At 46.6% G+C, this 27139-nt stretch overlaps 2 protein-coding genes across 2 annotated transcripts in view; both read left to right on the forward strand.

Moving 5' to 3' along the window:
- Window positions 1-7529, forward strand: part of LOC125986116 (cadherin-12) — a 49501-nt gene extending 41972 nt beyond the window's left edge. Inside the window, exons 9-12 of the mRNA XM_049749541.2 lie at window positions 2535-2656; window positions 3272-3389; window positions 4089-4340; window positions 6076-7529. Coding sequence (XP_049605498.1) covers window positions 2535-2656; window positions 3272-3389; window positions 4089-4340; window positions 6076-6581 — 998 coding nt within the window. The 3' untranslated portion in view covers window positions 6582-7529. The remainder of the gene's footprint in view (window positions 1-2534; window positions 2657-3271; window positions 3390-4088; window positions 4341-6075) is intronic.
- A 2915-nt stretch (window positions 7530-10444) lies between these two features.
- Window positions 10445-27139, forward strand: part of LOC125986117 (cadherin-18) — an 80538-nt gene continuing 63843 nt past the window's right edge. The window contains exons 1-2 of the mRNA XM_049749542.2: window positions 10445-10481; window positions 13586-13685. The gene's annotated coding sequence lies outside the window, so the exon portion shown is untranslated. The remainder of the gene's footprint in view (window positions 10482-13585; window positions 13686-27139) is intronic.

Consider the following 27139-nt stretch of genomic DNA (forward strand, 5'->3'; position numbering starts at 1 on the left):
TAATTATGTTTTTTTTTTTTTTAAATGATTATTCAATGGAAGGACGTGCGTCAAATTTGCAAATAAATAAGCAAATCCATCGTCATCAAGTCCTCATTCCGTTAAGAAGCGTCAAAGTCATTATCCCGAGGCAGGCCGGCGCTCAATCAAAATTACCCACGCCGTATACTCATTAAGGCTCACTCGCCTCTCGTCATTTCCGTTGCCTTGGAAACGGACTTTGCCCGCTTCCTAGCAAGGTCACGCTTGGGATGCACGGCGGGACTGCTCCGGCTATTTGCGCGACCTGAGCGACTCAAACCTTACCTTACATTTCAATCTCCGAAGATCATTGAGGTCTTTTTCAAGACGACACAGGCAAAAACCAGTTTTTGTCATGTTCAGTTCTTAGTGGTACCCTAGCCTGGCGCCTCTTTAAAGAGTTCTTTGAAATGTAGCTGTCAACTGCGCTGAAGGCGAAGCGTCACGTCTCGAGGGAACGTCGAGGTTCCTTTCTGCTTGATTCTCGCCCACCTGCACCTCGCTGGCGTTCTTATCTGGCTTCCGCACGGCAGCCTCGGTTGTTTCTTAAGAGCAGGAGTGACACGTGGTCAGGCTGCCGGCGGAAAATAACGACGGCGTACCGACAGCGATAGCCGCGTCTCGTCCGACTCTGGAGAAGAAATGCGGTCTTGACCTTGACTGGCTTTTGGCTGGCGTTTGAGCTCAGAGCGGATGGATGCTCGTTTTTTTGGTCGTGTTATTCCCCGTGCGGCGTTGTCGCTTCTTAGAAGTCACAATTGAGTCAAGCCCTGCGCAAAGAAAGCTTCCTGCGAGGAGGCCACCAAGTCCCACGACCTTTGGCTCTTTGACAAATTGGTGAATCATCATCAGAGCAAAAGGCCAAAATGAATTTCTTTCTCAAACGGTACTGCGGCCATTTTCTGTTTTTCAGTTGAGGAGATTAATTTAGACAAAAGTAATCCTTTGTCGCCAACTCGCTAGCCAGTTGAAGAGAGTTGAGGAACCTCATTCAGACAAATGTAGTGCTTTACCACCCACTGTGTTGTGACACGGAGAGGCAACTTCCAGTCTTCTTTGCGGAATGTTAATTAAACTGTCAGATTTTCCAAACGTGGCCCTTTAATGCCAAAAAGTCATCGGGAAGCATCTGTGATTGCTCCGTTGTAGATCACGTTCCCTTTTGCCTCTCTGGCCACAAGCGAGCAAAAGCGCTGAAAAGAAGGACAGGCGCTCTGGCGCTCTGGCGCTCTCCCAGGAGATTTGCCGCCTCAGTCATGCAGCAAAATGAGAGCGCCATCTGCAGCTCTCCAGAGACACGGCGGCAGAAGGCGCCCCGGAGACGAGCCTGGCCGTCCTGACGGCCGGGAAGAAGCGCCTCGCCCACGGGAACGGTTCCGCTCAGAGGCTCAAGTGTCATCCGCTTGGCGCTATTTTTTTCCAATTCCATCTTTTATGCTGCCAGCCGGATTTTATTGCTTTGAGCTTGACTGAGTTGTCGTCAAATCATGTCTTGCCTTACTACGCTTTCTCAAACTCGGAAAATATTTGAAAAATCACACGGCGCACCATCAAAACTGAATACACAGAAAGCAGTTGGAGTTCACCTCGCCCGCCATATCATAAAAGTCCCCATTATATTGCAAAATCTGATATTTACATATATTTTTAAAAGAGTTCCTACCATTGAGCAATAGTGTGTAAGCAATTAAGGTCCCCCCAAAAAAATTGCCTCTAATTAACTCCAAGTCAACATTGTTTTCTAATTTGTCATCCTTGCAGTGCACTCCAAAAGCTTTGAGGAGCGTCGTATTCAAGCAAGTTTAATTTAAAACTAACTGATTAGCAATAGAAAAGCTTGACTGGCCTCCGAGGAGTTCTGATTCATAAAAACAACTAGAGCATGTGTTATGAGGCTCAGGGGGGCACCGGAGGATTGTGGTGCAGTTGTGCCACCTGGTGGTTGGAATGTGCCAGGCGGGATTACTGGCTTGGATTGGAGTCATAAAAACATTCATTACAAAAAAAAAAAACAGTTTTAGAGGTAAAAGAAGATTTGGAGGTCTCCAAAGTATGCAGGACCTCGGCAGTTTCCCGACAAATCCCGAGTGGCTTGTCGCACGGGAAGATTGCTTTCGGCATCAAGGTCAAAGGCGGGTTACTAAGCGAGCCCAGGTCTCGCATCTCAAATCCCTTCGGGACGACTCGGCGAGAGCCCCCGACCTCAATCCCGCTGGCTCCCCATCCCCACCTAAGTAAGCGGAGAAAAGCCTATTCCCACATCAAATCCGTAAAGTTTACCTTCCCGGGGCTCTTGTATGAAAAGAACATTTCCTCGGCGCACTGATGGAAGGCTGTGTGTTTGTGTATGTGTGTGTGTGTGTGTGTGGGGGGGGGGGTGCTTCCATTAACCTGTGTACCTCAGATGTTGCAACCATCCAGGCTGCATTTCCTCAGTTCTCCACACGGTGTCACTGCCACCTCCTCCTCCTCTTGCATGCAATTTCTGAAGATGTCTGTCTTTGCCCACGCAGATAGTCCGGTTCTGACCAGCCGGGTGGCCGTCTCCGTCCACGTGTTGGACATTAACGAGTTCCCACCTGAACTCGCCAGCCCCTACGAGAGCTTTGTGTGCGAAAACGCCAAAATGGGACAGGTACGTCGCAAACTCCAATCTTGAGGATTATTTATTTTGTCTAATCATAATTCAGCCCCAGTGCTGCTTTTTCAACCTCATCTGGAAGTTAAATTTGCAATGAAAATCATTTTTAAACCAATAAATAATTTAAATAAATAAATGAAGATGATAATAAATAATTTCTAAAATAATAATAAATTATTTCAAGCACCTCTGCTTAGAGTGGTGTTTCATTTCAATTATTTTTTTTTTCTTGATATGACATTTATGACAAGTAGTTTTATGACTGTCCCTGAATCTTAATTGATTATGATTGCAAGCCAAGTTTAGGAGCAACTCTGTCCTCTTACTTTTGTGCACACTGCCAGCTCACCTGAGTGAAAATTTTATTCCGACAAGGACGCAATATTGGATCAGTGCGAATCGGGCGGTACTTTGGGCGTGATGTATTTTCGGCACAGCCCATCCGAGTGCGCTCATAAATAAGGACAGGAAAACAGCCGCGCCTGCAAACGAGCTCATTAGCCGGCATCGCCATGCGGCAGGCGGCCATCGTTTGGCTCTCCATCACATGGCTGAGAGACATGACGCGCTTGACGGCCCGCCGACTTTTTTTTTTTGTCGTCTGAAAAGGTGATTCAACTGTTCAGCGCAAAGGATCAAGATCTGCCCAACGCCGGACAGCGGTTCTCCTTCAAAGCAACAAAAGATGAAGTCCGAAACAGGAATTTCACCATCAGAGACTTTGGAAGTAAGTCCTTTATTTTCTTGAGTTGTATTTTTAACTCTTTACCACCAAAAATATCTTCTTTCCATTCTTTGGAAAGCGCTTCTTAGCTTTCCTTTCCCCAAAGTTGCTTCTTCTTGTAGCAATAGCGACCGCTAACACCCCGCAGTGATGGCAAATTGAAAAATATCTCAAAGGTGCGTGGACGAGCTGCGTGGGGGTCTTTGAAACGGAAAAGGAGGCCGTGTCGGGATGAGGTCCGCCCGAGGGGAGCCGACGCATGCGCCGTCCGACTCTTACCTTTTGAAAGGTGGCTTACGGGCGGGCCCGTGAGCCCGCTGTGCCGTCCGAGACGTGATGGGCAGGGACAGGAAGTCGACATCAGCGGTGAGGTGCGGCGAGCGAGAAACAGAATGCCGTAAGGTGCGCGAAAACGCCCGAGCTCCTGTCAAAAGGAACTTGTGGCGAGGAGCAAAGCAGCCCTGACAGCGGGTCAGCCTCTCCGACGCGAGCCGACAGAAGCGGGCCGCATCCATCCGACACGTTGCCTCGGTGTTACGCGCCGCGTCGACCTCCATCGCCTTCACACGTCGTTACCGCTCGCTAATTTCCTTCCTTGTCTGTCATCACTGTTATGTTTTCTGGGCTGAGCTCAAAACGTGACTCACAATTTTTGCACGGTTAACTTTAGAAACATTTGATAAAATGTCTCCTCCCCTGTAGATAACACGGGCGGAATCGTGACCAAGCGAGGCGGGTTCCGCCGACGCTCGCAGGAGATCTTCCACCTGCCTGTGGTCATCGAGGACAACGGTTACCCGTCCAAGAGCAGCACAGGAACCTTGACCATCCGAGTGTGCGGCTGCGCAATCGACGGATCGCTGCTGACGTGTAGCGCGGAGGCTGTTTTCCTGCCCGTGGGCCTGAGCACAGGCGCGCTCGTCGCCATCCTCCTGTGCATCGTCATCCTGCTGGGTCAGTACGATATGTTTGAATCCCGTGATGTCCAAGTTGTGTCTTTGCCCCCCCCCCCCAAAGAAAACATCCTAGCTCCGCCAATGCTTTCTGCAAGATGTCGCAGTTGTGCACAATGTCTATCAGTTCACAATACAGATGCTAAATAGCTAATGTAGCTAATGTGCCATGACAGAGATCCCCTGATTTCATTTCTTTTTAAAATTGCACGCAATAGTGAGAGAAAATGCAAATGTGCCATCATTTTAACGAGTTGTAATTCCATGCAGCCTCGCCAAGCGTTTTGGACTGAAATAATGACGTCTTCGATATCTTTGTTTTGCAAGATAAGAACATCTTCACAGTGGTAATCTTCCAACAGATAGTGAAGTGCGCCCATGTGTGGTCGAGCCCTTTTCTCAGACAGCCAGTTGCCATAGCAACTAGGTGGCAACACCCGCAAGGCCCCAAAGTAGGGAATGCACATCATTTTCGCTGCTAAATTCATGTTTGGCCATTTTGAAGCGTTCAAGGTTGATTAGAGGACACAAAGTGCTCATTTATGACTGATGGAAGGAAGAGCGGGTGCCGGGGGGGGGGTTGCCAGATGAGTCTGTGACCCGGAACCAAAGTTCCCTGTATGCATCACCCGCAAGGTCGTGCACGCTTGTTCGCCTTCATCCCGGGCCGCTAATGTCTAAACTCATTTACATAGGAGGGAGGGCGAAATAATGGCGAATTTTATGGCGTCGGGTTGTGAAGCGTGAACGTCGGATGCTCCGTAGAAGTGAATGCCTTGCTGCGATTCAAGGGCAGGCCTTCAAACGTGACTTTATTTACTTCGCATCATGGCACCCCCTGGTTTATTAAAACTTCACGTAAGACCAGAAACAAATGAGTAGCTACTCATACACTCCTCCTCCTCTTCTTGAATCATATGATCAATAATTTTTTAATACAGCCGATGCGCGGCTACACTCAACACGTGCTACCGGGGAAGCCGGCGTTCCCACGAAGCGCACGTCTGCGCCGGCCGGATTGCGGAGTGGGATTAGCGGAGAAGACCAAAGAGGTCAAACGATGAGCTATATTAAGCAGATCAGCCAACTCTCATTTGCATTGTGCAGCTTGAGCCAAATTGGCTCAGAAACAAGTGAGGGCTTGTTGTTGTATTCTGCAGAGAAGCCACAAGGGGGTGCTAACGCACTACACTTTTGGAGGGAGACAGAAGGACGTGAGCTTGGAAGATACCAACCTCTCGCTTTATTTTCTAGTTTTTTATGTATTTATCTATTATTTTATGGGAGGGGGCTTGTGCCTACATTTTTGGCAATAAACAGCTGAAAGTCGATATAAGGTAGACGACATGCACAACTTTACACAATCTGACAAGGCTCGCGTGTTTAACCTGCAAATGAATTCTGTGCAGTGGCAGCCCTCAATGCACAATGTTGTTTATTTATTTTGGAAGCGCTCGGGGCGACTAGACAAGTACAATTCCTAGCGAGGGTCAACGCGTAGGTCAAATGTACGCACGTGCGGATTTGAGTCAGGCTGAAGAGAATGGCAGTTGTGCGTAGCGATTTACTTTTTGACTCCTCTCCGTCGTCGGAGGGGTTGTGCGCATGATGCAACAGCGTTTTGCGCCATTTTGAAGCTCATCATTGTCCTAAAACCATGTTGGCCCTTTTCACATGATCTGGTGACACATGCACGTATAGTGAGTCCAATCTTTCTGTGTTGGTCCCCAACCTAGTCATCGTGGTCCTCTATGTGGGCCTGAAACGGCAGAAGAAGAAGGAGACGCTGATGTCATCCAAGGAAGACATCCGGGACAACGTGATCCACTACGACGACGAAGGCGGCGGTGAGGAGGACACGCACGCCTTCGACATGGGGACGCTCCGCAACCCCAAAGTGGTCAAGGACAACCTGTTCCGCCGGGACGTCAAGCCGGAGGTCAAGCGGGGACCCAGGGCGCCCCCCTCCAAGGACAGCGCCGACATCCGGGCCTTCATCAGCCAGCGGCTGAAGGAACACGACGGCGACAGCTCGGCGCCGCCCTACGACTCGCTCGCCACTTACGCCTACGAGGGCGACGGCTCGGTGGCTGAGTCGCTCAGCTCCATCGAATCATTGGCCATCGACGCCGAGGAGGACTACGATTACCTCAATGAGTGGGGGCCCCGCTTCAAGACACTGGCGGGAATATTCGGGGAGCACTCGGAAGCCCGCTCGGACTCCACCAACGCGGAGCATTGAGGCCGCTGCCAGCAAACTTTGTTTTGTCGCTGGACACGTTAGGACATAGTCAGAGAGGAGATCGAAAAGTCACACTGCCCAGCTTATTGGAATCTAGTTACGGGTATCGGACGTCGGTATAAAAGTCACGCGGTGTCAGGAAAAAGGTTGGGCGAGACGTGCTCCCGAAGCCCCTCCCCCTGGTAAGGAGGCCGCGGGACAGTAATCCGCCAGTTGTACTCCGTGTAGTTTGCTTGCCATGTCGTTGCCGGTGTAATTGCTTCGACTTGACAGTTTGCCTCAAGTCAGCGGTGCGGTTCCACTAAAATATCTTTTTCCTGACGTGTGATGACTTTTGTCTGACATCTTGACGCCGTAACTTGACATCTCTGTTTGGGAGACTTTTTTCATCTTCTGTCTGACACCCTGAGGATGTCCTGAAACATCTTTCCATCTTTTTCTTCAGTTCTGTCCTTGACGTTGTTTTCATGACCCGTCCCATAATTGTAAAAAAAACAAAATGGCGAGAGCGTAGAGCGACGTGGTCAGTTCAGTCTGAATGTTGTTGACGTGTATCCGTGGAGATGATGTCATTTCCGTGAACATCTTCCAAAGTGCCTCAATAGAAGATTTCACGCCACGCGAGCGAAACGACCGACGACGTCACTTCTGTGGCCACCGTCAGGCCAAAGATGTTTTGAATGTTATTTATCCTTCTATTTATTGATTGGCTCTTTGATTTGCTTGTGTATTTATCTATTTATCTCATACTATTTTTTTATTTTTGGGGGGGCAAACGCTTTTTGTAATAAAGTGGATGTTCCAGTTGGGTGGGTTGTGTCTGTAGACATGTACTAGACTTGTTTAAATAAAAATAAAAAAAGAGAGAGAGACAGACTTTAGGGCTAAAATGGGCACCTCTGTCATGTTCTAAACACATTTTTCTTAAATAAAACACACTTGAACAAACTTTGGCGCCAGGTAAAAGTTTCTTCAAACTTAACTTGTAACCTTTTTCAACAAGCGATTAACCTTCTTAACACCTCTCGTACCTTCCTTGTCATCTATCAGATAAACACAGTGTTACATTTTGAGGCTAATCCCGCAAGAAGACGTTTAGCCGTATCTCACTTGGGAAATAAATCCTCTGCTGAGTCGCTTGAACACCCCCCCTCCCCCCCCCGCACCCCCCCATTGTCGACTCAACAATTAGCCCACAGAGGTTGTCGGTAATGGAAAAAAATGCATGTCTGCCATGTTGTACAAGCATCCTCGTCGCAAAAATGGAAGCTCTGGCGGGAAGCCAACGCAATGAATCGCTTCTTGTTTGTGTCGCTCATCAAAGCTCGCCTTCCGCCTAAGCTGCAGAGTGATTACCGTATTTTCCAGACTATAAGGCGCACCTAAAAACCTCAAATTTTCTCACAAGCCGACAGTGCGCCTTATAGTCTGGTGCGCCTTATATATGGACCAAATTCCTAAATTTAAACTGGCCTGAAGCATTGTGTCATGAAATCAATCATAAGTGGCCCGCTGAAGGCTATGAATCATGAATCAAAAAGACTATGGATCATTATTTTGTGATTATAAAGTCATTTGTTGCGTTTCAAGTTGAAATAAAAATGATAAAATGGAGAATGATTTGATTTGGATTAAAAATCTGACATGATGCATTAATGGTGCGCCTTATATAAGGACAAAGTTTTAAAATGGGCCATTCATTGAAGGTGCGCCTTATAGTCCGGTGCGCCTTATACTCCGGAAAATACGGTAGCTTGATTTGGTCCAGGAGCAATTTCGCAGGGGCCGCCGAATCCAAAACAACAACAGTCATCAAAAAGAAAAACGCATCCAAGTGGGCTGCTAAAAACCGACGGCGGCCATGTTGTTTATACTGGACCCGCTTCAAGCGTCTGCTGAGCGCCATCGCCCGGCCTCATTCTTACTCGGGCAGTCTATCAAATTAAAAACACTGCCGAGTCAACTGCCACAATTTGCGTTAGTCATCAACCGGGAGAACATGGAGGCATTGTCAGTAACGTCAAAAAATCTGAAGCAGCCGATTGTTTGGATACGAACAAAAGTATTGACAGCGTTCAATTGGAGTTGTCGCATGAGACGACTTGACGGACATGCTCGTCGTCTCGCTCGTTTTTTGGACTGACACCAGTCAACACTCTCGGCTGAGCCAAGTAAGACTTAAAAAAGGGAACAAGTGTGTGTGTGTGTGCCGCTCCGTTCAAAAGCTCGCCGTCCCCACGGCGACAACGAAAAGATCCAGCGCACAAAGTCCCCTAAGTGAAGATTGAATTTGCACACATTTGGAAATGTCACAGCTCCACCGTACTGTCAAGTTCACATTTGTGTTGGCTTTGGATTGTACACTTCTGTTATCGGAGTCCATTTGTACCGAGTGGAGGATTAGCGCCGCCTGTTGTGCGCCCGCGTCGAAGCACACGTTGGCAGCCGTATTTACGTGGAGCTGATTTAAGGGCGTGAAAATATCCATCAGCGAACAAAACATATCCATCCATTAATTTGACTTTGGAGTACATGAAGTCAAAACTAAGCCTCAAAGAAACTTTTCTTATTGTCAACACCACTTCAAAGAATGTTGCAAAATTAGCATCCCAACACAAAGTGCATTTTTTGTTAGCACGTTAGCTAAGTAGCCAAGGCAGAGTTCATTGTGTGCCATTCACACTGGCTTACAAACGTCGTACGAATTAAGGAGTCATCCCGTTAGCTGCTCGCTGGATTCATCGAAACCACCACACACACACACACACACACACACACACACACACACACACACACACACACACACACACACTGGGAGAACAGGCCCAAGGGAGCCTTGGTTCTATTTTTAAATCCAATAAAAAAAGCGTTGAGCTGCCTTGCAGGAACAGAACGTGCATGCGATTACGGCGAATAAGACGGATAATATTGGTCAGGGTCGCCTTCTGCTCGCGGTCTTTCTTTCCCAACGCTTCTCCCAACCTAATTACGTTCATATTTACGCCTGATAGCGGGAGGGAGTGTAAAGCTTGCGCCGAGACTGTGCTGCCATTCTGAATATGCTGGCACATATTCCATTTCTCGTCATCATTCAATCCAGGTCTCAATCTTTTGCAACAAAATAAAATCTTTATTCACAGCTATTGTGGCATTGTTGACACTCATTAAGGTTTACCGAATTTGTAAGTCGGAATGTGGCGACGCATTCACTATCACTACCCTTTGCTGTCGTGCTAGCAAAGTAAACATTAGCGTAAGGGTTGCTGTGGAACTATAAAAAGTACAGTGCTAATTTAATTTTTGATGGAAGCGCATACTCATCTTCAAGATGCACCTTTGAAACACTTTTTGAAAACTCTTAAGTTAACGAACAATCAAATTGAGGTCAAGTGCATGGAAAACACAAAATGGCTTGACAACAGGAAATGTGAACTACTGTGAGAAAAAGCAATGTGTTGCAAAAAAAAAAAAAAAAATGCAGCATCCCTCTACACCAGGGGTGTCTAACTTACTTTTTTCGCAGGCCGCATCATAGTCATAAATGTCTGAATGTCTCAAATTATTTATAGTGTACGGTACTCAACAAATTAGTGAATAACAGAAAAACAGAGACTAAGAAAAACTGTTAACATATTTTAAAAATATGAATGGTAATAAAAATTGCTAGCAATAAATCTATTTTTTAAAACTAAAAACAATTAGTAATTTTAATATTGACATATGAATTTGATGCACAATTTGTCTTCGCGGGCCACATAAAATGATGTGGCGGGCCGTATCTGGCCCCCGGGCCTTGAGTTTGACACATGTGCTTTACACCTTGCTGATTGTGGTGGCCAACAGGTGTGCCACAGGAGGCTCCGCCCACTAGCAAACAACCAAGAAAAGCAAGAGCATGAGGTAGGTCACTCAGGCTGGAATGCTGCTAAATGTGTCTTTTACAACTTTTGTGCTGTTTAAACTTGTAGGTTGGAATCAGCAAACAAACATTAGCTTGTCGCTTCTAACAAAGCCAAAACAATGAGTCAGTAGCCACGTGTGTCGTTTTGTTTTATGGACCTTGATCCACCTGGCATGTTTTGGCATCTAATTTGAACCCGCTAACAGCCACACATTCGGCAAAATTGGATTGAACGGCACATCCCTGCCGCGGCGCTGCGTGCCGCCGACGGAGCCGCCAAAAGGCCTGATGCGAGCGCACATGTGTGAAATTGAAGCGATTACCGATTAACAGTCCCGACTGGAGGCCGGAACTCCTGCTCATTTACTTCCGATCAGAGTGGCAAAATTACTGTGTATATACAGTGATCCCTCGCTACTTCACGTTTCGTTTATCGCGGCTTCACTACATCGTGGATTTTTTTTTCCAAATTAAAAAAACATTTAAAAGTCAAAATAAAACTTCTAAATTGAGGAAACATTAGGACAATGTAGTATTGCTCCAAATGTTCGTTTACATTCCTTTAGCAGCCCATTTTCACGTGTTAGCACGATCGCGAATTAGCGTCTTTCCGCTAACTCGTTAGCCTGCCCAATACTTCTTGTTGGTGACCGTACTTCGTGGATTTCACTTATCGCGGGTGGTTTTTGGAACCAATTATCTATCTATCTATCTATCTATCTATCTATCTATCTATCTATCTATCTATCTATCTATCTATCTATCTATCTATCTATCTATCTATCTATCTATCTATCTATCTATCTATCTATCTATCTATATAATTAGATAAATAAATATAAATAAATCAAATTTGGCAAATAGTCTAAATGTGCAATTTGTGGCTGTTTACGCCCTCCAATCGGACTGCTCGAGCGCTCTGGCAGACTTGTCTAAATTCACAGGTTGACACCTAATAACGACTTTGCCAAAAGCAGAACTAGAAAATGAGCAAAGTCATTACGCTGTCACTTTTGTTCACTGATGAGGCGCGCTCTCCTCCAACTCAACAAGCGCCCGCGGGGCTCCGCGCAAAGACGGAATGGAGTCGGCCTTAAATTGGCCACTTTATTCAGCGCTAAGCTAAGCCGCCGACGTTTCCGCTTTGCCACTTTTGTCATTAGGACGCCGGCAAATGGAGCGAGTGCAGCTCATTGCTTTTAGCCAGGAAGCCCTGTGTGCTTAGCCATCAAGGCACAAAAGAAACACTTTATTTTAGGCCTTTGACTTTGTTGTTAAACTCCGCCATGGATGTTTACGGTTGGGTTACAAAAAAACTTCATTGAAACTTGCTTGCTCAACCCTCCAAATGTTCATTCACAATTCCAATGGGCCTAGCAGATTAGAGTTGATTTTTATTCATTCATTTTATCTGGCAAAAAGAAAAAATAATGATGGAAGGAAGCACTTTGGAGACAAGTCAGATGAGCGCAATGCACACTTTGGAGTCTTAATTGTTTCAGAGCAGCACGTTTTAACACCCGATCGATGTTGTTAATTGGATTCAGAAATGTGACAAATGTCTTCCTTGGATGGAGCGAGTGGCTGTCAAACTCTCCCACAAGTTTTGGACTAACTTTTATTCTGACTTCAGGGGGATATTACAAAAACAAACCGGCGCTTGACACCTCCCGGGGAACTCGGTTGGTCCGCCCGGGCCGCCGACGTCGATCAAATCCCGCACTCGGTAGCTCGTCGTCAAGCGGACGACATTTCCCCCTCCGACGCGGTTTTGCTCGCTCACCCGCAAGTGTCATTAAGCAGCCAACGCGCACCGTTACGCATGCCAGCCGACAATCGTCTCGCACCTCAGAGAGCCTATCAATCGTGCGCGATTCCTTCCTATCAGAAAGCTCATCAGCGTTGTTTATGCCTAAGAGTTCCTCGGGGTCCGTTGAGGATAATTAGCCATCAACACGCCGTCCGTTTTGAGGCGCTTGGACCATCTGGAGCGCTTGGAAAATGCCCCAAGTGGCTCAGCGTTCACGTGGCAATCAAATACGAGATTGATAAGCAGAATGAGGTCTTGTCCACAATTATATTAAAAAGCTCCAAGCGTTTAAGTGAAAATAACGCCGACCTATGCAGCGAACCGCCGCCTACGAGCTATTTTTTTTTTCTGTCCAACTGCCAGACTTTAGTAATCGCCAGCCGCTTTGGCAAAGCGATGGAGGATTTTAGTTGATGGAGGAGCAAGCAGGAACATTCTCAAGCTAACTCAGGGAAAGGTTTGGATCGCCATTGGCAAGTGAACAGATAAACTGCTGTCGACAGTTGGTTGCTCGACGTGACCGTTAGCGCCCGAGGAAAGACAAGATTTTCCCAATTTTGGGCTTATTTTGTGAGGTTCATGTGACATGGTTTGTTTCGGACAGTTTCAACACCAATAGGCTCACCCACGACCCTACTGAGAAGTTTTGGGATCATAGTTTTGGCATTTTGTTCCAAACATTCAATGCTCGCTTGAATGCTCAATATTGGGACTTGTCCAATGTCGGCACACGGCGGGCTTAGCATCGGCCAGTCGCGGGTCGGAAACCGAAACGCGCGCGCAACTCTGCGGAAACGGCAGATTAGCGCGAGTGACAAGGTGACCCCGCAGGAAGCGTCTGCGGCGACCAGATAGGAAGATCAGCGTGCTCGGACACCGCCGGCTGCCAGACTTGGCACGCTTCGTTCCGGAATGCCTCTGCACACATTCTGATTGGAGAAAAAAAAAAAAAATCACTGCCGGGGATTCCAAGCGCTGCCCTCGACTTATTTCCCACGAATGACTGCATGGAAAAATGAAGTCGTGGACAAAAGTAGAAAGAGATGAAGCGCTATGAAAAGTCTCTTCTGTATTTCAGTACGATATGACTGGTTCAGGTCTCCATCTTGGGTTGACATGATCCCTTCTCTTGGTTTGCTTTGAAAACAATAACTGCTGGAAGGAACGAGTTACAGTGCAGTGATGAGAATTGAACATTGATCCGGTTCTCCCAACGTTCATCAGGCTTGGGCAACAAACGGTGATAAGATCTCATCGCTAACACAGAGCGTCATTTCTTTTCCCCCCTCGCAGGATTTGAACAGAAAGGTCAGCGCCTGGCAGGAGGACTTATCTTCTTCGCCGACACAAAACAATTTGATGAATATGTCAACAACACACGCTGACCTTCAAGGTACCGCCACACATCCTTTCACTCTTCTTTATTCCACTTCCTGTTTTCAAGTCACCTCGACAACGATTGTGGAACATTATCGTCTGTGGTTCGCCGCGACTCTAGTTCTGCCCGTGCGCTCTTAACGGACCCGATGTTCTTCCCGACGAAGTTGTCTGTCAACTTCCCGCCTTTATTCTGACATCCCGGCGAGATTGGCTCTGCAATTCGGTGTCCCTTAAGGAGTCTCGTGGAATCGTGTCGGCGCCTTCAAAGCAGCTCAGCCGGCTGATGCCCCACTTAAGTGACAGGACGAGCGAAGGAGCTGCCGTTTGTCTCCTAAACCACAAGCCACTGCGGAGATGCTCTGAAAAGTGAAAGTGACGGCTCAGATGCCTTCCAGTCCGCAGCACGGAATGGAAAAACTTGCGCCGGACCGCATGACAATGCTAGCTAACATGCTAAAGTACCACATGTACCGTATTTTCTGCACTATAAGGCGCACCTTAAAACCTCACCTTAAATTTTCTCAAAAGCCAACAGTGCGCCCTATAATCAGGTGCGCCTTATATATGGACCAATATTGAGCCACTACAGCAGTCGTGTCCAAAGTCCGGCCCGCGGGCCAAATGTATATATCTTATATATTGACAAAGTTTTAAAATGGGACATTCATCGAAGGTGCGCCTTATAATCCAGTGCGCCTTATATATGGACAAAGTTTTAAAATGGGCCATTCAGTGAAGGTGCGCCTTATAGTCCGCTGCGCCTTATAGTGCGGAAAATACGGTAGTAAAAAAAAACAACAGATGACTAAATTAGCTAAAAGTGGAAAACGTTCTCGCAGGCTGCTCAGTGTCCTCATGACTGTGGAAGTCATCTCATGGCATTGAAATAGCGCCGACGGCCTTTTGCTGAGCAAACGTCAATATTCCATTCACTTTGTTTTCCGCTGGAATAATTGCAAGGGGCTGAGGCAGCAAAGCTGACCTCTGCTTCTATCTTCATGAAAGATGGGCAGACATGCGCTCGCAAAATGCCACCTCAGTCTTTCAAAATGGACAAATGATCTTCCCCCAAAAAATGCGAGCACGCTTGAGCGGACGCATGCAGGATAGGAGCCCGTGTAGTTTGGGGCTCAAGCGTCTCCTCGGCGGAGCATGCTAATGTCCTCGCCTGCAGCCTTGTCCTTGTACAGTCTGATCTCCTTCAAAGGAACACAGGCAGGTTCATCCGGCACGCTTTGAACAAAATCATTTTTCCCCATATTGCATTTATTTTGCAGTGTATCAATCTTTTTGTCGAGCTGACCCGCCGCGTGGTTGTGTTGCTTTCAAGCACCTTCAATAATGTAGGAAGTGTCGCCGTCAAAGAAGGCGATCAAGTTTCACGTGGTCGCCCCACCGCCGTTAAAGCGTCCATTTTTCATGAGCCGCCGTTTACGCGGGTGAATAATTCAGCTTTGATGAAAGCCTGCCACATCCGTCACGTTTGGCCATGCGTCAACGCCGTACCGCCCGAGTGCGCTCGGCACGCCATCAGCCTAATTATTCGTCTTTTATTTCTTCAAAAGCAAATCTATGATGTCTGTCAATGGCACATTCATCTAAAGAGTGGTCCGATGCCCCCAAACTTCACATTCATCTCTGCAAATGTTCTCTTTAGAACCTTTCCTCAAATTATTGTTCAAACTTATTGATGTCTTATTTCTTTGCTTGTCACCCTGCACTTAGCCTCGGAGGAGCTATGAAGAAAATTACATTGAGTTAAAAAAGCTTCTCAGCGTGGACTGATATCAGACAAAAGTACTTGATGTCATATTTGTGGGCCGTAAAATTTCCTGTGCTGAAAATTTCCAACGCAGTATTTTAGTATTGATTTGAACTACTAAAAAAACTGTTTAAAAAAATGAATAAAGTTAAGTGAATCGATGAAAACAAACTAAGCAACGCTGGGCAACAAAGGGGGGGGGGGGGGGGGGGGCGTGGGTGGTGACGCTGCACAAAAGCAATTTAGCAGTGTAGCATTTCATTTGTCACCAGGAGCTAATTGGGTGTCACAGCTTGACGCAGCTGAAGAGCAAACAACGAAAGGTGAAGCAAGCAAATGGGAGACTTTTAATTATTTACCCGAGTGCCACCAATCGAAATCGAGTACAGCGGGTGTCCTCCGATTGATACATGTTAAAACGAGTCAGTCAGAAGACGTGCAACAAAACATCCACTTGACAAAGTGCGCTGACTGGGAAAGGCGTCTATCTTAGTCCATAGTTCTCGCTTGCTATTTGCTCCGGTACCGATTTGTGGCTTGATGTTGCCAATACCGATTATTCAATTCTTGAGGATTTCATTCTTGAGTTACCGATACCGATAGCAAGCCAAGACATGATTGTAAAGGCAGCAGTCGTGAGTTCTGATACTGCGGTACCGATACCTGCTATGGATACTTGCCCATCCCTGCTGTTTAGTTTTTTTATATTCCATCTGAAAACTTGTGTATCTATGGATCAATATCCCACTCATTAGTGACACTTACATACTGTTGCTCCAACTCATGCTGTAGTGACACATTAGCTCCAAAGTACGCGTCTCACAAACAGACGATTAGCTCGTAGCGTAATGATTAGCGGTAGCTCCCAAGCCAATTTGAAACCCAGACGAGGACTGGATGATTGCTAGCCAAGTTGGACGAGCGAGCACTTGAAGAGAGAGTGAAAAGACAGCTCATATGTAATATTTAACGATCGTCTTCAGAAGGAAGGGAGGCCATAATTGCGTCAGATGATTAAGGATCGCATTCAAGTTTTTGCTAAATGGAGCTTCACGCGCCGGGCGGAAGAGTGTTGCACTGGCGCTTTCTCAGCCGTCTGGAAATAACTCAAGTGTAGCTGGACTTCAATTTATGAATATTATGAATATTAGCATTTGCAGATTTTCACGCTGCTTTTAATGAACTCAATAAAAGTTGACTTTGAAGCAGCTGAATCAGCAGAGAAATGAAAGGAAAATGGCCGCCCGGTGATTGCATATCGAGACTGTATTGTTAGCTTCCTCACAGTATAAGTTGAACTCAAAGCTTTAATTCAGAACACGTGACAGAACTTTGTTCCCAAGCAAACTTTCTTAGCAGAGGTAATTAGTGAAGATCAAAGTGTTAGATCGTCATCAGCGAGACGTGTAAATTACTCAACGCCAGCACTCCAGATTGACTGCGACATCACGCTACGCTGTCCTCCTCGTTTTTATCATTGACACTTTTGCTGTAGCTTTGAACCAGGCCTGCTAGTTGATAATAATTGACACTCACACAAACTAGTTTGAATTTGTCTATGGATGGCGACAAAGCTCTTTTTTTAGACGAGCTACGGCGTAAGGTGCTTAGTCCCAAAATTCCGCCAGTTGGCACCAAAATATTTTTAACATTTGATATATGTTATTGCTTTATATCGTATTTTAACGGAAATCTGCTAGCATAATGCTAGCATGTAAAGTGAAACACCGTAGAGGAGCTAACCTAAATTAGCCAGGATCAGCAACATGCACATGTAGCCGGACCATCTCTCGCTCTTCTTCTTGCTGGATCTCTTCCAGTAGAACTCAGTGCTGCTCATCTTGTTGTGGCACAAGGTGGTACTACACCAAAAGCGAGACATTTTGAAATTCATACTTGCGGTATATGGTGAAAAGCTATTCAAATCAAATGCTTTAAAGTTTTCCCGCCTTTGCTATTGAGTCAGAATGGCCTCGGGGTGAACCTTTACCTGACTGTGACATCACGGCAAATACGCGTGAGATGTTTCCCAGGCTGTCGGCAGCGTCTTATTTAGACATTCTGTCTGGTTGTTGCGGTTGCATTGCATGCTGGGACTTTGCCGGCATTTGTTTGCGTTGCTGTTAGTTTCCTTTCAACGCCCGGGCGGCTCCCTCCTCCCTTCCCCCCCCCTCCCCTCTCGGGTTCAGCCGCCAACACTTCAAGCTTGTGCCACAATGATGCAGCAGCTCGTTTATTTTTTCTCTTCTTTTCTCTCTAAAGAATCCACTGACCTAAATCGCCCGTGATGGTGCTTCTATTAAAAGGGATTTTTTTTTTTTGAGTCTGCAATGTGATTTCTTTCCTTTGCGATGCCCTCGTTTTTTAAAGAGGAAAAAAAATAGTTTGTTGTTTTCTATATTGCAACAAATAATTAAAAAGAAGGCAGCCAGAAAGCTTTGAGCTGAAAGGCAGCGTGGATCAAATAAAAAAAGCGTTTTTTTACTTAAATGAAGTTGCTAACGACGTGATAGGCCACGTAAACAATTTTACTTAGAATTTTGTAAATGTTGCATTCCACATCTTTTTGTTTGTTTCGTCGAGCATCCAGCAAAAACACCCCGAGACAACATGTTGCAAATGGTCCCGTCATGTGGAAACGAGCAAATCTTTTTGGTTTTTTTTGTCTTGCCTGAAATCGGACATGCGGCGTGGGCTCTCCCGCCATGTAGGACAGATGCGGCGCCGTTGCTTCAGGCGCAGCCCTTGGACGCCGCACGCAAGGTCACGGCGGTCCCAGGTGAGAGCGTCAGTGGCAGGAAGCATTTGTACGCAGGAGCGATGAAGCGCACCGACGGGAGCGCTGGGAGAGAATTAAGGCGCGAGAAAAGGTTGGGGGTGACCCCTGGTGCCCTCGTAAAGCTGCAATTTACTTTTTGTAATCCCCCACGGAGCAGCCCGAGGAGGGCGTCGCGATATTCACCGAATTCCCCCAGGAGGGAATGTCTCGAAAATGTCAGATGCTTGCTAAGATGCTCAGCGTGGCAAGGAAAGTACTCGGCTGGCTAAATGAAGCTCCTGAACTCACTTCAACCAAAAGATGACAGCAAAGCACTACTTTTTGTCGAGATGAAACTCCTCAGCTCACTTTAGTACCAAAATGCCACAACATGGCGGCAAATCACTACTTTTTGTCGAAAATAAGCTCTTCAAGGACCTCCTTGACACTAAAAATGCGACAAACCACTACTTTTGTTTAAATGATGCTCCGCAACTCACTTTGACATAGTTCTGTAATTTACCCGGTTCTTTTGTTTATGATTTTCTGGAGGGAGGCGATGATCAAACAGAAAAGTTCAATTTTGTATTCATGTAGCTTTATCCATTGGATACAACAACAAATAAAGTACTGGCGAATGTGAATTTGTGAAGTCAACAGTATAGACCACATAAACTCGCTTTAAAGTCTTTACTCCACTCCATATAGCACCTCTGAATTATTACCACCATCATATTTGTGTTCCATTAAGAGAACTTGTTGAAGGACTAACACGTTTTGTAATCAAATTGGGCAAGGCGAGAACCAAGGCACCGCAGACGGCGAGAGATGTCCGGTAATTGGGTTTCGATCTGTGCCCGCCGCCGCTCTCCTTTAGCGGCTAATGAAAATATCCCTCGGCGCAGACGTTTGCCAAAGATGCTCTTAACCCCCGCGGCGGCTGTGTCCCGCCACGCACTTTATTACCAAAGAGAAGGCCAGGCAACATATTCCAAACTGGAACGAGAACAAGAAAAATCTGCAGTGGAGGGTCAGAGCGGTCTAAAAAAAAAAAAAAAAGCTTTAAGGGGACAGAATGTCACAATGCAGGCTACTTGACATCGATGCAAGATGAGATTTTTTTCCCCTTTTGTTCTGTCTGCTTCCTGACAAAAAAGGCCACAAGGTGTTCCTTCCTCTCAACTGAAGACAAAATGTGCTCAGTGAAATTCAACGTGATCTTTGCCCATCACAGCGGACTTCAATTTGTCCTGCAGGGGGAACGGCGTTTGCGATCGCTCCCTATTTCCATCTCATGACCATGGCGGGTTCAATTTCAAGGTGTAATGGAAATTTACAAGAGCAGGCTGCTAGATATCAGGTCTAGGTGAAGCAGCATGCGGCTCATTCGACTTTAATTTGATAGTCGGGTGGCAAGAATGAACTTTTCTTTCGGGACATATTTCGGTTGGAACTCGCATTTTTATGAAAAGCTAGCCTGTGGCGGCGCTAAGTCAACGGCTGGGGTGGCCGGGGGATGGATTGCAATGGCAAGGAAAAAAAATGGCGGGCCGAAGTCGCATGTAAGAAATAGTTGATACTGACTGACGGAAAAAGCGGCAATGCGACAATCCCACGTGATGCACCCTGCTCACGTGCAATCACACCGACACGTGAGAGCGTCCGCCAGCCAAAACATGCCGGCCCTCATAAGAATCTAATTGACCACCTGATGGACTATTTTGCTCGGCGGCGCTTCCAAAGCACGCACGTACCTATGCTGTTTGCCGAGTGTGTAGCAGGCGCATGAAGCCCTCAGCTGTTTGCATATTATGACTCATGAAACATCCTGGCAGGTAATTGGAGGAGAGCCACGCTCGATACATTCCTCATAATGATTCATGTCTCGGGCCTGCCGGCAGCGTGCCGGCTAAACACGACAAATGACTCGCACCTTGGCGCCAAATAAAAGAAATAAAGATTAAAAATAGTCGACTTCTCGCACCATTTTTGATAAATCTCTTAGATGTGTGCTTGTTGGCTAGGATGGAGGATGAGTCCTAATTGGATTCCGAGTGGCAGCGGAATCATTTCCACTAAAGCGGAGTGCACACCTCATCGGGCCCAATTGGATTCCCGCGATGATCCTGTGTGATTATTCTCTTGTACAAAGTGGGTCAAAGTTGACATCAAAGTAGATGAAATGTGATTATTCCACCGGTAAAATTGCTGAAATGGCACAAAAAAACAGAAAGCATTTACAAATGTCTTTCTTTTGTAGAGGTGCCACAAGTTAGACGTTTGTGCAATCTGCATGACTCGAATAGTTTAAATCAGGGGTGTCAAACTCATTTTTTTTCACGGGCCGCATAGCTTCTTTCGGAGGGCCATTATGACTGTCAAGCCAAATAAATGTATGAGCACCTCATATTCTATACAGTAAAAGCTACAAAACAAACTGACGGATAACTCGTTTTCAAATCAGACGAGTAAAAACTGGAAAGATATTAAAAGTGAAGGCAATTTGCAATTCCAATAATGACATGAATTTGATGCACAATTTGTCTTCGCGGGCCACATAAAATGATGTGGCGGACCGGATCTGGCCCCCGGGCCTTGAGTTTGACACCTGTGGTTTAAATACTTGCCTATTTGCACATTTTTGTTTCCTTTTGCTCTCTGAGTGTTTTGGTTTCCAAAACAAAAAGGTTGTAGTTGCACCTAGATGCCCTAAGGTGGCAGTAGAGCACATTTATCTATTAGACAAGGCCATGGCACCAAAGAAATCATCTGTGGCTAAGAAAAACAGCAAATATGTGAGTTTTGTAGCTATTAAAGGTTCCACCCAAAAATCGGCGCAATATTATTTTACTTTATTATTATTGTAGGGCTTTGGGTAAGTGTACCTAATGTAGTGTCCTGTGCGCTTTGTCCTTTCCACTCCGACTTCACACGCGCCGTCAAAGCCGACCGCGTTCCGACGAGCTAGCTAGCACCGCGTCGAGTTTGTTCTGTTTCAAGCCAGGTGTCAAATTGACATCTTGCGCTCATCTCGCCGCACGGCCGAGTATTTTGTCGAGGAGCGCCCATCTTTTCCTATCTGCCGGGAAGAAAGTCAAGAGCGTGACATCCCTTCTGCGCCGAGGAATGAGATGGCGTTGCTGAGGAGACGCGAGCGCAATAGTGCAGGGCAGGTCTTCGTCAAGGCCAAACTGTCCTTAGTGTGGAGCAGCAACCACTTGTCATGGTGCGGAGACTGCAAGCCTCTTTTAGCCATTTCCTAAATGCGGACAAAAAAAACAAATAATAATCGTCAATTAATTGTAGCATTACCGTGTTTATGTCATTTTGGCAACAAAAGCCAAAGCAAACAAAAGCTCTTTGTAACAAGTCAAGAAAAGCTTTTTGATGAATCCATTTGGTGAACGACCGCATTCCTTTTTTTGTCTTTGTTTGGCCATCTGACCTTGATTAATACCTCGCAGCTATTTCTGCATTCGTCCGACGAGATGATGCATGGCTCCGCCGGCTGCCCGATAAAGTGCACGGCTGCACAAAGTGAGCGCATTATTATTGGGCTGGGCTTTTTTTCCTTCATATTTTTATTTTTTTTTCACACCGGGGTCTGCAGCTACAGACTATCAATGATTGCGCATGATAAAAAGAATAAAAAAGGTGTTCTCGGCGCCGGCTGTAGTTGTGAGCTAATAAAGGCCATTCATCGTGATGTCACCCCAGCAACTTGCGCCAATGAGCCGGCCTTTATTAAAGGCACTTGATTGAGGGTGCACAAGTCAGAGCATTTGGAATATTGCCCCCCCCCTGGAAAAAAAGTATGATTTATGCATCCTTTTTTAAGTTTAGATTGGGAGTGCTGTTATTTGTCAAAAAGTAATAATTGCAAATAAAAGAATTCATCGCAGCATGGACTGAAGTTATGTGGGAGGCGGAGGCATGGTGATTCCTTCATTTTCCGACCGTTTCGCCCGGGGGCACGCTAATACCGTCATCCCGGCGCAAAAAAATAGTTTCACAACTACTGTTAGTGATAAACTAGTCATCATTTTGCGCTGAGGATAAAGAAAACATGCCTGCGTTTTGCATTGCGCGCAAATGTTAAGCTAGCGTAAGTTAGCCCATTTTTGGAGATGCAACAAATGTCTTGCTCTTTGTTTTATCTGCTAGACGAGCGATTGCCCCCTCTTCCGTTTCACATCACATAAGCCGGCGCCCGTCGCTGCTTCTCAAACACGCTTCATAAATCAAGCGATTCGATTAGACAGGCGGAAGGCCACGAAATGCAAATCGGATACAAGGGAGAATTCGGAGGGTGCTGACTCAGCGCTTTTCTGCCGGACGGCGGGGAAAGGGCTGCTAGCATAGCTCCGGGAGGGCGGCTTGTTAAAGCACGAGGCCAAGGTTATTGAGAAGGAGATCCGCGGCGAGGCGAGCCACCTCTGACCCCCAGCTTAGTGTCACGCCGCGAGTAAAGCTCAGACGGGGAAGGCTGCAACGTGCAGGAAGAAGGAGGTACTTGTGATTTTTGGCTGGGTGCAGAGCGCATGAGCGGGCCCTGGCTTTGAAGAAAATGGGTTCCAAAAATTCCTGCCTAGCTATAAAATAAAAATTGAAGCATATAATTAGACCTACTCATTAAATCAATAAAGAGGACATATTTTGACATGTGATGGACTAAGTGGCAATGAGAAATGTTTTTATAACATAGCCAGGAAACTAATTGAAGGTGCAAATAAGGGGGCAATGTGGAGAAGAAGCCCAGCCAATGTCTTGCCCGTAACATTTTGGGCTGAATAAGCACAAGGAAGGCCTTGTGGTGAACTTTGGATGCATGGAAGCACCTTGCTCAAGGAGGAAGGGAGCAGATGTGATCTCACCAAGCCCCCGTCTTCTTTCTCTTTTGACTGTTGCTCTACTCACAATTATGTTGCCAACGCAAACTATCGTTCGGGGCTTGCTCTCCAGCCGTTCCGAGTATATTACGGATGAATAAATGAATTCCAAGCAGGATTGCGTTATGCTCTGGCTGCAAATCAAAACCCATTGAGGCTTAGATTTTTTTTCTTTTCAACCCCCCCACCCCAAATAAAATATGTTCTAAGTGCAGTGTTCTGCTGTGACATCTCTGCTTGCGTGCTCTTTATTATGAATTGCCGCGCCCGCTGCACGGCTTGAAGCCATCCATCAATTTTCTTGGCTTCACTTTGCCGTTTCCCCCGCACGGGCAAAACACTACCTGGCTATTTCACCGTCGGCGCCGCATTCAGTCGGGAAACTCTTTGCTTTGCTTGTCACTCATATTTAGCCGGCGGCGGCCAAGCGAGAGCTGGAAGCCGCCGTTACGACTCGCTATCATGCGCAGGGCGGCCGTCAGAAAGCGTCGGCCAACTGTCGCGCTCGCCATCCTCCGCCATATCGCATCAATTTGGACGTCGCCTCGCGACACAGATGGCGGCTCGGAAACTCGCAAACTCCAAATGGGATTGAGACGCAAACATTGAGCACGGCGTTCCAAATGTTCTCTTTCGGTTTGGACGGGAAACAAAAAGGCGGCCCCCGATGGCAACGAGTCGCAAACAAACGTCTGTTCCGCTTCTTTTGCCGTCTCCAAAATAAGCAGGGGGTGGGGGGCGACATGCAAATGAAAAACGGAGCAATAAAAGCGCATCGTCCGCTACTCAGGTGCAATTTAAATGAGGGGAAAAAAATGAAGATGCGAGAGGTTCATCCGAGAACATGATTTCCCAAACGGGGCCTGATCGGTTGCCTTTCAGACAATAAAATTACAATAATTTCATATCAATGCATCATCGGGGTCTTTTCTCAGGATGATGTCGTAAGATCCTGTCGTGCAATAAAGCAGTAGCAGCGTCAAGTAGGAAATAAAGTGCTAATGGGTGAGGTGTAGTCTGGAAAAAAAATTATTTGCTTTGACTTGTGAGCAAAAAAATGGAAAACCCAGCATTGCACAATGGCACTAAATAGTCATTTATCTTAACACAGAACGCACTGTGGCGGCGTTTCCGATTTAAGGAATTTGGATATTTGAACACCAACGGTGGAGCAACACATATAGACAGCTAATCCGCAATGCCCTCAGGCGTATCTTCTTTATCCTCTAAAGAAAGACTAATATTCTGTGGCTTAATATTTATCTATTTATTCTATTAATCTTCTTGCATGTTTTCGGAAGCACAATCTTTTTCATGTTAGAAGAGAACTCACCCATTCGTTCAGTTGTCGACATAAATAATAATCGTATGCACTCATTTGTAACCTCTTAGACTTTTGTGAGAATTGTAATTTATTTCAATTCTTTTCATGTCCAAAGTTGGCAAAGTTTGCTCATTTCTGCGGATGAGATTGTGTGTGTTTTTTTGTGCTGCTCTCATGAATCATTAACACGCGCTAGCGGCATATTCACAAGGTACGGTAAATATGTACATCATCAATCAATACGGATGTGGAGACAGACTCAGACGAGGTCTGCATTTCAAGTGCACTCGTGCCAGGGTTAATGTCAAAACCGAGACGGCGCACTTTCTCTCTCTGGCTGCTGTTGTTCCGCCATCGATGAGGTCAAAAATGAGAAATGAAAAAGAGTCATGACGTGCTCAAAGAAACAAAACATTTGCTATTTGACCGACGTGCAAAGTATCCACTTATGGGCAGGTTAACCTTTTTCAAGATTTACGGCTTTTAAAATCACGCTGCCCAAAAAATGGCCGAAAAAGAAATGCGATAAATTTCAACTTCCATGCTGTTTGCGTTAGTAATTATTCAACACTTTGTCGAGACCGAGCCTCGTCTGAAATGATCTTGTTTTCCCGCCATGAATCCTAATTGGCTGCGTCTTCCCCCGTCGTCCCATTAGCGCTGTTTCCATAGCAACAGCTTACAGGGATCAGGCAGAGTTGTTTTATTTAAACAAGAGACGCTCGTTATTTAGTCGCTCGTTAGCATCCCGCATTCCCGCCCGGGATGTTTTCGGCGTGACACGCCTCAATTGGTATGCGACCGTATCAACGTGACATAGCCGCCATCTTGGCGGAATTGAATGAATGAATGAATGAATGAATGAATGAACGCTTCAAAAATGTTAAGAGACTCCAGATTCATCCAGGTTATACTCTGTTTCATTTTTTGAGCGGGACAAACCTAAAAGACCTTGTCATCTCGACGAGGACAAATGTATTGCGCTTTCACACGTTGTTTGGAAGCGCAAAGTAATGGCGTTGTTGTGGCCAGCAAGCAAAAAGACGAGGCCGTAATGCCTTTTGGATGGAGACGCCGATTGAGGACGGCAGCAAAGGCGAGTGTTAAAACGTCTCACTCGCTCTCGAGGCGTCTGGGGGCTATTTTGCGCTGCCCGCCGTCTCAAAGGCAATTGTCGCAACAAGACTTGTTTGTTTAGGCCGACCACACCGTGGGCTCCTCTTTTTTTTTTGGTGTACTTGTTGTTGCCAAAGTGAAAAGCAGCTTGTCCCTCGATGATGTCTAACCTCATGCTGCTTGTTGTGGCTTCTGTTTTTGTGGCGGACATGGATGCTTTCAAAAGGCGGGGTGGAGTGCGTGCTGGAAAATACAATCTCTCTAGTTTACAAAAGTTCTTAAAAAAAAAAATGTCATTCCAGTTCCGTCCACACGTTGGCAATTTATCATGTGCGCCTTGTCGGTTCTTCCGAAGGTTGCGCTTCTGTACCCTTTGCCAACTCCGTAACATGCTTGCGGCGCGATGGCCCGTAAATGTAACAAACCCCAGACTCCAATAATTAGACCCGCGGGGATGGAATTGGGTGCCAAACACACCCCGAGTGCGGATGGCTTGCCACGTCCAATACAGAAGGACTGACTGAGCATTCTCAAATTGGTGGCGAAGCATACTGAGAACCTCACGTATCGATCCGGCTGTGTTAAAGGAAGGCTCTTGGTCTGCGCTTCGTTGCACCGAACTTTGCGCGGATTCCGAGCACCGAGCTGCCGAGGATCAATTCCTGCCGGGGGGGCGAATGGCTCATTATTGGACTTTTGCAGCCGAAGGGCGTATCATTTCCCATTGCGGGTAAACGAGCCAGGATGATCTGGTACTAAATTTGTGAGCGCACCCTGAACGCCGTCAGAGACATGTCTCAGATGTTGGTGACACTCTCTTGGAGGAAATTCCCTGCGGGACTCCATTTTGCCAGCATCCTGTGGTCACGGCTAGCAACAGGCGTGTTGGTACGCAGGTCACGTTGGTGTCGCTACCGGCTTTTGGGCCGCAGTGGGCAGGCAACAGGTGTGTTTTGGACGATTTACGAGGTTCAAATTCGCCTCGCCGGCTCCATATCGTGTTTACATCTCGTTCGTTTGGTTCTTGGGAGCCTATAAACACCTGCGACTAATTTGTCTGGCCACTAAAAGCCCAACCAATCGCTCCCAGGAGCAGGCGACAGATGTGACGGCCGTTCCAAAGGGGCTCCTATGATGAGACTTGAGCACGTGTGCTCACTCGGGATGTGATTGCTCCCGTCTGGTCGACGCTGCGGCGGGCTTTCCTCGATTCCGCAGCGTTTGATCCAAGCAGAAAGTGATTCTCACTGTTGTGAGTGAAATCAGCAAAGAGGTCGCGCGCTCTCTCACCATCTCACATCTATAATTCAGCATTTGCTGCCCACCTCTTCAACCTTCCCCTCCACCTCTCCTCCACCACTTCCACCAGCCACCGGCTTCCTAGTGGCTGCCATGTGCATAGCGTCCTCGCAGCTGGCCGTCTGTAAGTCGGCGTGCGGCTCCTCAGGTAAGGCGCCGCTTGAGTGCCACTTGGCGTCAGAGTTTGTGAGCTGTGAAATGGACCATTTGCTTTTCAACTTGCTCTTTATGTTTGGAGAAGGGGTGTGGGAAGGGGGGGGGGGAGTTGCTGTTGCCATGGCAGCATTTAAGAAATTGCTGCATCACAGGTATGCTACAA

This window comes from Syngnathus scovelli, chromosome 18 (genome assembly GCF_024217435.2).
Source record: "Syngnathus scovelli strain Florida chromosome 18, RoL_Ssco_1.2, whole genome shotgun sequence".
Classification (NCBI taxonomy): Eukaryota; Metazoa; Chordata; class Actinopteri; order Syngnathiformes; family Syngnathidae; genus Syngnathus; species Syngnathus scovelli.